Source organism: Populus euphratica, unplaced genomic scaffold (assembly GCF_000495115.2).
Source record: "Populus euphratica unplaced genomic scaffold, PopEup_1.0 scaffold98.1, whole genome shotgun sequence".
Taxonomy (NCBI): Eukaryota; Viridiplantae; Streptophyta; class Magnoliopsida; order Malpighiales; family Salicaceae; genus Populus; species Populus euphratica.
In genome coordinates, this window is record NW_011499986.1 from 35,747 (window position 1) to 47,091 (window position 11,345).

At 36.8% G+C, this 11,345-nt stretch overlaps 2 protein-coding genes across 2 annotated transcripts; one reads left to right on the top strand and one right to left on the bottom strand.

Moving 5' to 3' along the window:
* The first annotated feature begins 424 nt into the window (after positions 1-424).
* On the top strand, positions 425-5,961 carry SHD (Chaperone protein htpG family protein). Its single transcript, XM_011046765.1, has 15 exons — positions 425-604; positions 702-822; positions 915-1,068; positions 1,165-1,245; positions 1,338-1,449; positions 1,538-1,664; positions 1,764-1,902; positions 2,469-2,586; positions 2,697-2,896; positions 3,242-3,457; positions 3,612-3,777; positions 3,987-4,125; positions 4,232-4,382; positions 4,541-4,945; positions 5,457-5,961. Exons 1-15 carry the CDS (start codon positions 538-540, stop codon positions 5,730-5,732), a joined length of 2,472 nt encoding a protein of 823 aa, XP_011045067.1. The 5' UTR covers positions 425-537; the 3' UTR covers positions 5,733-5,961.
* Positions 5,962-8,544: 2,583 nt separating this feature from the next.
* Positions 8,545-10,624, bottom strand: LOC105140083 (thaumatin-like protein 1b). Its single transcript, XM_011046766.1, has 3 exons — positions 10,252-10,624; positions 9,466-10,138; positions 8,545-9,103 (listed from the first exon to the last, which is right to left on the bottom strand). The coding sequence occupies exons 1-3, from the start codon at positions 10,349-10,351 to the stop codon at positions 8,926-8,928; spliced, it is 951 nt and encodes a 316-aa protein (XP_011045068.1). The 5' UTR covers positions 10,352-10,624; the 3' UTR covers positions 8,545-8,925.
* Positions 10,625-11,345: the final 721 nt, after the last annotated feature.

Genomic DNA, 11,345 nt, shown 5'->3' on the forward strand with positions numbered 1-11,345 from the left:
TAATTTAAAATAAAAAATAGCGGAACAAGCCCCTTTCTCCCAATGGTGTACAGAAAGTTATCCGCGATTGAACTACCGTTATCCTGGCAACCAAACACGACTGCAGAACAATCTAGACTCTCATGCCTCCACTCTCCACGTCAATTGAAGAGTAAAGCCCAATAACAATCTGCCACGTTTACCCTTCCAGTCATCCACCGTTACAATTTCAAGCCACCCAGAGCGGTCAACCACACTCCATTCTCGAGTCGTCCCGTGGGGTCGTCCTGCTCACTTAGCTCCCCACGTCAACTTTCGAATCAGTTACCAATAAAAAAAAACCACGTGTCAACTCTGACACCTCTAGCCGTACGATCATCCACGTTGGCACCATCACATCCCGATGTAAACAAATTTCGCTAACGGAAATCAAGTCCTGCTAGATCTAAATTAAAACCCTCACTCACATAAAACCACACTCCTATATAAACTACTTGATAAACAGATCAACGCATAGATCTCTTAACTGAACGAAGCTACTAGAAAAAGAAAATCAAGATGAGGAAGTGGACAGTCCCTTCCGTTTTGCTACTACTGTGCCTTCTTTCTCTCATTTCAGATCAAGGTGCCTTAATTCTTCGTCATTTTCGAATTGATCTCTCTCCGGATTGATCTATTCTCAGCTAGTCACCGATTTTGTGTTTTGATTTGTGGTTTCACAGGTCAGAAGTTACACGCAAAAGCAGAGGATGATTCTGATTCGCTTGTAGATCCTCCAAAAGTAGAGGAGAAGCTCGGTGCCGTTCCAAACGGATTATCAACGGATTCTGATGTCGTCAAAAGGTTTGCTCTCTCTTTTCTGCCTCCCGTTTTTTTGTATAAATAACATATTTTTCACTCTCTTGCTCATGTATTTTATTCACCTTTCGGTTTAGAGAGTCAGAGTCTATTTCGAAGAGAACACTTCGCAACACTGCGGAGAAATTCGAGTTCCAAGCTGAGGTGTCTCGGCTTATGGATATTATTATCAACTCTCTCTACAGTAACAAAGATATTTTCCTTAGAGAGTTGATTTCCAATGCATCTGATGTGAGTATTCATTAGTAACTATTTACCTGATTTAGCATTTTTTTTATTGTTATCGCGGCGGAGTGGATTTAAATAAAAAACTCTTGTGAATTTCAGGCGCTTGATAAAATTAGATTCCTTTCTCTCACGGATAAAGAGGTTTTGGGCGAAGGCGACAATGCCAAGCTTGATATTCAGGTGAGCGATTAGTTAATTTTGTAGGATTTGGAGTTGTTGAGATGGTGATTAATGCTATGGTTTGATTTATATGCTTACGTGTGGTAATGCAGATTAAGTTGGATAAAGAAAAGAAAATTCTATCAATTCGCGATAGAGGTATTGGCATGACAAAGGAGGATTTGATCAAGAATTTGGGTACCATAGCTAAATCAGGAACTTCAGGTATCTGATGAACAGAAGTCGAAAAAAATGTACATTTTCAAAGAAATGTTTAGAACGTTTATGTGAATTGTTTATGTTCTTGGTGCAGCATTTGTGGAGAAAATGCAGACAAGTGGAGACCTAAATTTAATTGGACAGTTTGGAGTTGGGTTTTACTCTGTATATCTTGTTGCTGACTATGTTGAAGTCATTAGCAAGCATAATGAAGACAAACAGTAAGTGTTTTGGGATTAGTTTTCCAACTTCTCGTTGAATTGGAGCTCTGCATATGGGAACTTGAAAGGTGGTTGTTTATGCATTGTTGTGTATTTCAGGTATGTATGGGAATCAAAGGCCGATGGAGCATTTGCAATCTCTGAGGATACCTGGAATGAGCCTCTGGGACGTGGAACTGAGATTAGATTGCATCTCAGGGAAGAAGCTGGAGAGTACTTGGAGGAGAGTAAATTGAAAGTGAGTGTCTTTAATATTTGATGAATAATGTTATGCTTTACTGTTTTGTGCTATTTTCTGCACTTGTTTATGGTGTCTGAAGAGAAGGCAAACCTTTTAGAATTGTAAAGTTGAAATGGTTGTGGTAGTCATGGCATGAAATTATGACGTGGGAGAAACTTTTCGAGAATTTGGACAGTGATGTATTTAACGTAGAAAATGAAGATGATAAGCTTGTATGATAGTGCATAGCTGCCGAAGTTAATTGCAAGGACTGGTGTTTTTCTGTTCTAAAATTTAGGATGGCAGTGGGTTGCATTATATTTTTGTTATTAATAATTTTATATATTTGTTGCTAGGGAATTTTCGAATCATATCGATGTCCTTTTTTGAGGAAATGTTTTTGCTGGCATTTCTTTGCAATTCATAGAGAAAAGTTCCAGCTTCTGATGGAATCTTTTAGTTGATCACTGCCTTTAACAAATCAAGTAGAGCACTAGTAATCCAGTGCTGATAGAATCTCAATTTTTGTGAGGAGCTGGATTGCTTGTTGATAAATAGAACCTCTGTTTTTTTCCTGCGTCCAGGATTTGGTGAAGAAATATTCTGAATTCATCAACTTCCCAATCTATTTGTGGGCAAGTAAAGAGGTTGATGTGGAGGTTCCTGCTGAAGAAGATGAGTCTAGTGATGAAGATGAAACATGTATGCATTGTCTAATGGTGGTGTATAATGCTTATTATTCTAGTTCTGAGTTTCATGATGTGCTATAATTTAATCTTGTGGTTTGCTTTTGTTTACCCTGCTGTTATCAGCTGCTGAAAGCAGCTCTTCCGATGATGGAGATTCTGAGAAAAGTGAAGATGAGGACGCAGAGGAAAAACCAAAAACCAAAAAAATTAAGGAGACTACTTATGAGTGGGAACTTTTGAATGATGTTAAGGCTATATGGTTGAGAAATCCAAAGGAGGTGACAGAAGAAGAGTATACAAAATTCTACCACTCTCTAGCAAAGGTAATTTGCCTTCATCACACGTGTATTGCTCCCTTCCCCCCTTTTATATCCTGGATGAGCAACCTCAAAGGTAATTTGCCTTCATCACACGTGTGTTGCTCCCCTCCCCCATTTTGCCTTCATCACACATGTGTATTGCTCCGGGACCCTTTTATATCCTGGATGAGCAACATGTGGAAAACTATCAATAAGGTCTACATGGATTCGAGATGGAGTGCCACTGGATATGCTGAATAATTCCATATTTTGCCACATTGTGATGGCTTCTTGTCATTTAATGACCTGATAACTTTGGAAGTTGTCTGTCTATGGTTTTTTCAATGCTACTTATTTGTTGCTCAACAGGACCTTGGTGATGAGAAGCCTCTGGCATGGAGTCACTTCACTGCTGAAGGCGATGTTGAATTCAAGGCTGGTTTGTTTGTTCCACCAAAGGCTCCTCATGATCTATATGAGAGTTATTACAACACTAACAAAGCCAACCTGAAGCTGTATGTTAGACGAGTCTTCATCTCAGATGAATTTGATGAGCTTTTGCCAAAATATCTCAACTTTTTGATGGTAATGGACAAATGCTAAAGAATTCTTATGTTTTGCTTTATACAAACAAATGCTAAAGAATTCTTATGTTTTGCATTATACAAAAAAAGAAAAAAGAAAAAAGAAAAAGAAAGCACTGGATATATTGATTCCAAATGGGTGATATTTTGAGCAGGGTCTCGTTGATTCTGATACTTTACCGCTCAATGTTTCACGAGAAATGCTTCAACAACACAGCAGCTTAAAAACAATCAAGAAGAAACTTATCAGAAAGGCACTTGATATGATCCGTAAAATTGCTGATGAGGATCCTGATGAGGCAAATGACAAAGACAAGAAAGGTATGTATTGTTGTCATTAACTTAGGTTCATGCTAGTATTTGGCTGGTTTTTTGATATTCTCTGGTTAAAGATATCTTACTGTGTCTGTCTATTGGCTGAATCATCATACTGACATTTCTTAGTTATAATGGTGTGACCTTTTTATCCCTCAAATCTATCCGCGGAATGTATTTAGTGTTGCTGATGACTGGTGTAATTATGGATGCAGATGTTGAAAATTCCAGTGATGATGAGAAGAAAGGTCAATATGCAAAATTTTGGAATGAGTTTGGCAAGTCTATCAAACTTGGCATTATTGAGGATTCAGTCAACAGAAATCGTTTGGCAAAACTTCTCAGATTTGAAACGTAATGTCCTATTCTATGAATTTTGTTATCAAAATCTTTTCTGAAGCAGTGTCATGTGTAGTGATTCTTTTTTCATGACTTATGGTATTTGAACCTTCTCTTACAGCACCAAGTCGGATGGTAAATTAACATCGCTTGATCAGTACATATCAAGAATGAAATCTGGGCAAAAGGATATCTTCTACATAACTGGACCGAACAAGGAGCAAGTGGAAAAATCTCCTTTCCTTGAGAGGCTAAAGAAGAAGGGTTATGAGGTATGATAGAGAAACATTTTGCCTCCAGATAAGACATTAGATTTCATGTTATTTTCTCTAGCATTTGTTCCTCTTACATTGTTTTGTATTCTGGATACTGGAATTATTTTCTTTCTTTATTTACTGATTAATTATCGCCGGGTTTGGCATTTTGCCAGGTTATTTACTTCACAGATCCAGTTGATGAATATTTGATGCAATATTTGATGGATTATGAAGACCAAAAATTCCAGAATGTTTCCAAGGAGGGTCTGAAACTAGGGAAAGACTCAAAAGCTAAGGAGCTAAAGGAGTCATTCAAGGAGCTAACCAAATGGTGGAAGGGTGCTCTTGCCAGTGAGAACGTTGATGATGTGAAGATTAGCAATCGTTTGGCTGACACACCTTGTGTTGTTGTGACATCAAAATATGGATGGAGCGCAAATATGGAAAGGATAATGCAGGCCCAAACTTTGTCAGATGCAAACAAGCAAGCATATATGCGTGGCAAGAGGGTGCTCGAGATTAATCCAAGGCATCCAATCATCAAGGAACTCCGTGAGAGAGTTGTAAAGGACCCCGAGGTAAATTTTTCAATTTTTGTTATCTTGTGTTCATGTGTTTCGGAAGCATGAATTTGGAGATGTGGGTTTGCTTATTATATATTCTGGGTTTGTCATCCTGCCAGATCCTAGTTTGATCTTTTCTGACTGTACACACCGTTTTAGATGGTTTTGGGGCATGTGATTTTTTAAGCCAGTGCCTCTTAGGAATTTTGCTTTCGGGTTTTTAGTCGAACATTTATGAATAGTGACTGCAATAAGGTCGGCTTAGCTGGTTGATGCTAGTGGAACATGTGGTTGGTTTGGGGAAACTCTGCATTTTCATGGCATCAGTGAGTGGTAATATCTGCCCACCCAAGGTCCATAATTAATCATCTTCTTCACACTCTGCTACATTTTTTCTGTTTGCCAGTGGTAGCATGTCCTGAAGGATTTATGGAAGTGATTGCTGCATGTCTTAAATTAAACATCTGCAGTCTTTGAGCAATATTTCTGCTTCTGATACTGACGTCATGCTGCTTTTTCTCTCCAGGATGATAGTGTTAAGCAAACCGCCCACCTCATGTACCAAACAGCCCTCATGGAGAGCGGCTTCATACTCAATGATCCCAAAGATTTTGCCTCTCGTATTTACAGCTCCGTGAAATCTAGCCTAAGCATCAGTCCTGATGCTAGCATCGAAGAGGAAGATGATGTGGAAGAAGTTGAAGTTGAAGCCGAAACAAAAGAAGCCACTTCCAGCACTGAAGCTGAACCCACTAGAGATGACGAGGATACGGAACCCTCCGGTGTGAAGGATGAGTTATAGATTAGATTGCCCAAAGAAATGTGCCACGACCCTCCTTTTCAAGGCACTCCTCTTTCCTGTAATGCTGTTTCTTGAGAGAAGCTGAGCTGCTTCCTGTATTTTTCACTCTGTCGAACTTTAAGCATTAGATCGTAGAGCTAATGAATACTCAGGAATTTTACCTTTTTAGCACTTGGTTTAATGATTGCGTTGCAGCAGTGAAATGATAAACAAATGGCATTTTTGTTTTCCTGCATGTTTCATAATCCTTACACGGGTATACTGGGTTTGGAGCTTTCAGTCCGATAAGGATCATCAAGTGATCGTAGCTGATAACATTGATCTGACCTTTCGCTGAGATCATAGATTTGTTATAGCTTAGCGTGCCATCCCATTTCAATTCAGGTGGAACTCTGAATCGTTTAGATCGTGGATCCTATGGGTAAATTAGGTAATCTGATTTATTTTTTTAACTAACTTTTTTGTTCTAAATATATTAAATTAATTTTTTTAATTTTTTTGTGGAAAGAGCACCACTTGTTGGATTGCGGTAGGATTCATGTAAGCATTTTGTTTGTGGTTGAATATATATATATATATATATATAAAAAAAAAATTAATTAATTTTTTAATTTTTTATATATGTTAATTTGAAAATTTAAATTTAAAAAATAATAAAATATCATTTTAATATATTTTAAATAAAAAATAATTTTATAAATAATTGTTATTACAATATTGAATATATTTTAAAATTAATAAAATATTGTTTCAATTATATTTTGGCTCTGTTTATTATTGCGGCGTGATTATAATATTTTAAAATAACCTGAATTTTTTTATTTTTTATATTAATATTAAAAATAATTTTTTAAAAATAAAAATAAATTATTTTAATATATTTTTAATAAAAAATATATTTAAAAAAAATTAAATATAGTGTTGAACCACCGATAAAATAACTGCGTTTTTTTTTTTTTTTTTTTTTTTTTTTTTGGGGGTTCCGGGCCACGCGGCGTGATTATAATATTTTAAAATAACCTGAATTTTTTTATTTTTTATATTAATATTAAAAATAATTTTTTAAAAATAAAAATAAATTATTTTAATATATTTTTAATAAAAAATATATTTTAAAAAAATTAAATATAGTGTTGAACCACCGATAAAATAACTGCGTTTTTAATTTCGGTAGTTGTGTTTGTGATAATTTGGGCTGACAAAGTAAGGTGGGCTGGGACAAATCGGAGGTATGCAAAGCGCCAGAAGGGAGAAAGATACGAAAATGAAAAGCGTTTCTTTCCCGCGTACATTTCAACGCAGTTTTTTTTTTCCAGCCTTTTCCCCTCGTCCTTGCCATTTTGTTAACAAATTATGGGGGAAAAAAAAACATCATTTGTAATTTGTGGCTGTTTCTGAATTTAATTTTTTACCGAATTTAATTTTTTATTTTTTGCCTACTACTAATCGTTGAACTTTGTTTACCAGAGAGGCGCCCCCGAACTCCTGACAAAAAAACACAAGATTCCTCATTTTATAAAAAGCTTCTTTAAGGAACCAAAATCCTTCATCCCACGCTGTTTCATGGCAGCCGTCCAAGAATAAACAATAGAACCCACTTCCAAAAGGGGATGATTAAAGAGAGAGACTAAAGACAGAAGATTTGATTCTTTGGAGATTGCAACTCTCAGGTTTTTAATTTTTGTTTGTCTCAACACAGATTTCTCATTTCATGACCGATTCACTTCATTATGGTTATCAGGATACTAAAGAATTTTCCTGTAAGGTTGCCAATCATGGCCCTTAAAAAAGTAGATACACAAATTCATTTCCACGTTTCTCTCACTGCTGATGATTACAAGACGCTCCGGAGTCCAGATGATCGACGCCTCTGATGATATCCCACTGACAGGAAAATCTGGCTCCGCGATGTGTTTTTGAGAAACAAAGATTTCTAAAGTCTCTCCGAACTTGGCTGTGGACACCTTGGACTACATGACCAGCTACACCTTTGTGACATAATTATTTATATATTCCAAATCATGGAGGGACCGAATCCTACATCTAGTCATTGCCCTCTGGGGCTTGGATTTGGGACCCTTGTCCTTTCTGGTAGAGTAAAATGTACATTCCATTGAAATAGAGCATATCCCATTAGAAGAAAAGCTTCTTTTCCTGGTGCTCGTGGAGGTCTAAGTTGCACCCATGAAAACTTTTCTATCCATACCATTCAAAGCCCACCAAATATAACATCATTGCGTAGAGACCTTCAAGTTAAAGCAAGAGTAACCTTTCAAGTGCATGAATTTTGATTTCTCTACTTTCACGAGCATCTAAACTACAAATCAGGAAGATCACTATATCTGCATAGAGTTCCTCATTCAAGAACAACTGCTGTGTCACTAGCTCTCACATTTCTCATCCAATTTCACTAACAAACCACAAGAGGGGAATCCATACTTTAAGCAGTTTAGGTAGTGGCTATATTGCATGCATATGTAAATTGATTTGACAGCGTGATAGTCTTTTCCTTCTATGGAAGATACAAGTGTTTGCCATCAACATGTTATGGGCCGAATTTTAACCTTGGACAGTCATTGATGTTACTCTTACCGCCTTTGGAGAAAGCTGATGTTTCTGTTAGAAGGAAAGATAGATTATTTAAGGTAACATGCATGAATCTCAAAAGTTATCTGATTTTGATGTTGATCACTTGATTTTTGGTCAGTATCAAGATAAGAGCAAAGGTTAATTTCATGAATTTAAGGAAATGATAGGTGCATATCCCTTTATTAACAGCATCATTACCATTCTCATATTGCGGCCAAAATCATGACAAATCTACCAAGCTTGCAATTCCAGCAAAGTGGGGTTCCTATGGTGGTTCTCACCAAACATATTACTCAAGATTCACAGTGAAGCAAACACTTTTTTCCAATGCCTGCTAAATCAAATTGAATAATGATTTTGCCAATCTCGAAAGTCTCTTCCTTTCCAGTTCGTTGCTTTAGATTACAAATGGTTCATACTCTAGAGTCAAGGTTAACATACAACACACACATGTTATTTTCCGTGAAGAAAAAAGATTTTAACTTTCTATATATGTGGCCTGGAAAATTCTCTTTACAATCTGGATATGTTCAGCCTTTCCTTCCATTGCAAAACAAATTCGAGTGACCTCTTAAGCTGCATGTGCATTTGTCCAAAGTTGAGGCTATAAATAAACCAAAAAGAGGAATAGACAGGACACCGTAGAAAAAATCAAGGTAAATTGCCAAGCCCAACAGGGAAAGGCACTGGGTGAGTCCCCAGTGAGAAAGTTCGGCAACCACGAAGTGTCAATTCCAATTGCAGTGCTTGCAGGTGGAGTCTTGTCTCTTGCAGATTTTTCACTGCAGGAAAAAAATAAAGAAATGATCAGAATTTAATAAACATATATAAATCGCAATTTTCTCTTTACAAAGCCTGAAAACTAAGATATTTCTGCAGATATTCCTTTTCTTTTTCCTGTTTTCAATTTGCAAATCATTTCCTTTCTGTACTCCACATGCCAATGCCAATGGCACCCTATTAGCTTGAGGCATACAAAAGCATAGTATAGTTGGCCAAAAGTAGAACGCATGCCAAATCGATTGCTCAAAAAGAAGTTAACATTCACAGATAAAGAATCCATAATGGAAATGCAGGCAACACCTACAATACAAAATAGATACAGAATAAAGTGAAAAAGAAAACAGAAGCATACAATCCTTACCTTGTTGATGAAGGGCAGAATGTGATAACATAATCTGCTCCTGTGCATGTAAATGTGCTAGAGGCATCATCGTAAGCATAGCTATATGATCTCGGACAAGCGGTCTTGAACATCTCCGAATAAACAGATGGCTTACATGTGTCTGGTGCTCCATACGCGCCGCTGCAACAGTACTCTGGGCTCCCAAAGGCCTCACATGCACTCTTACAGGCCTGCCCTGATTCAACCCGTAATTCAGCTGGGCATTGCTGGTTCAAATCTGTCATACACCCGGTCGACAAGCAACTCCCTGACCCGCCATTTGGTTCGACAATCATGGGTAAATTGTAGCCGTCAACCAAACTAACATCATAAAAATCCTTCACACCTGATCCGACGGTGAATTCGGCTAGAGTGGCTGGAGGGTTTGCATTTTTACCATTGCATTCAATTTGGTTGGAGCTGCAGTCACCTGTTATGCAGGTGCCCTGACCGGTATTCGGGTCAAATGTGCAACCAGTTCTGCCCCAGAATCGACCTGACCAATTTGGTGGTGCTTGGAAGGATTGTGATCCACCTTGTGGAAGTTCAAATCCTGTGCTGTCTAAGGGAGCGCTGCCTGCATTGGAAAGAATACCTGGCCATACTGTATAGCCACATCTGTTTATGATTGTAAATTTAGCCCCTGATATTCCTGTAATAAATGTCCATGTCCCATATTATTGAAAAATATCTGCAATCAACAGAACTTCAAGGAAAGAAAGAAAAACATCAAAATTAGCATGATCATTAGTTTTCAAATAGTACCTTTGCAGACTGTAAGCAAAACGAGAGTGATGTGTAGAGAAGAACTGGAGAAGGCGCGATGCATTTGGAGAAATCTAAGCTGTAACATAAGGATATGCATATGAATCACTAACGTGTGGTTTTAAAAATTCTTCTTCGAGTAAGTAATATGCTAAGCTGTCTATTGATGAGAGGACGAAGAAGGAGAGTGAAAGGAGAAATTAATGATAGGAAACTTTTTCCCAAAAAACAACGGAAATAAAAGAGTACTTGCTTGGTATGAGAGAGGACAGAAATGGGAACGGTAGGAGATCAGAGTTCGATGTGAAGTTAAGAAACTTATGTCACTTACTCCATGCCTTAATTTATAAGGTGGTTGTCCGACTAAAATCTAATCTTTGTAAAGACAATGCCCCATGACCTATAAGATACTCAAATTAATTTTGTAAGGATGTGCTGCCCTAGAGAATTTCAATAAATAATTTGGTCTATAAGAAACATCCATTGTGTTTTCTTCTCAGAAAATACATCATTGTTTTAAAATCCATACAAACTTTTCAACCGACTTAAAATTTGGTTTATCTTGAATTGATTTGACCTGTTAATTTTTTTATATATTTTTATCAAAATAATAGTATTTTGATATTTTTTTAAAAAATTTTGGGTTGTCACCATTGAGTTAACCCCCTCCCGATCTCTAATTTAAACATTGTTATATCATTCTCATACCAGTTTTAAAATTATAAAATACCACTCTCTCTCTCTATGAAAAAGAAAAAGAAAAAGAAAAAAAAGATAGTAGCCTATTTTTTTAATGTTTTTTCCAAAACCTTCCTATGTACCTAGCTGCCTCGATCAGGAACTGAGAACCTAATGCGGAGAGATTCCATCAAAATGATGAGTTTTTTTTTTTGACAATTTTACGAAATTCCAGAACGACGCTTTCATATTGCTATGTCATGGAAATTTGCTATCCAATGCAGGGGGTTATGCGTACATGTGCAATGTTTATCAACATATATATTTTACTTCATGGGCATGCCTCCTCAATATCCGTTGCAAAATCAATTGATTTGAGTTTGTTGGAAGGAGATGTTTTTTTTTTAAAAAATAAA

Coding starts and splice junctions, on each gene's coding strand:
- LOC105140083 (XM_011046766.1), bottom strand. CDS start 10,351: ATGCATATCCTTATGTTACAGCTTAGATTTCTCCAAATGCATCGCGCC. Junction 10,139..10,251: donor TTTGCTTACAGTCTGCAAAG/GTACTATTTGAA, acceptor CATTTATTACAG/GAATATCAGGGGCTAAATTT. Junction 9,104..9,465: donor TTCTGCCCTTCATCAACAAG/GTAAGGATTGTA, acceptor TTTTTCCTGCAG/TGAAAAATCTGCAAGAGACA.
- SHD (XM_011046765.1), top strand. CDS start 538: ATGAGGAAGTGGACAGTCCCTTCCGTTTTGCTACTACTGTGCCTTCTT. Junction 3,458..3,611: donor AATATCTCAACTTTTTGATG/GTAATGGACAAA, acceptor TATTTTGAGCAG/GGTCTCGTTGATTCTGATAC. Junction 3,778..3,986: donor AAATGACAAAGACAAGAAAG/GTATGTATTGTT, acceptor TTATGGATGCAG/ATGTTGAAAATTCCAGTGAT.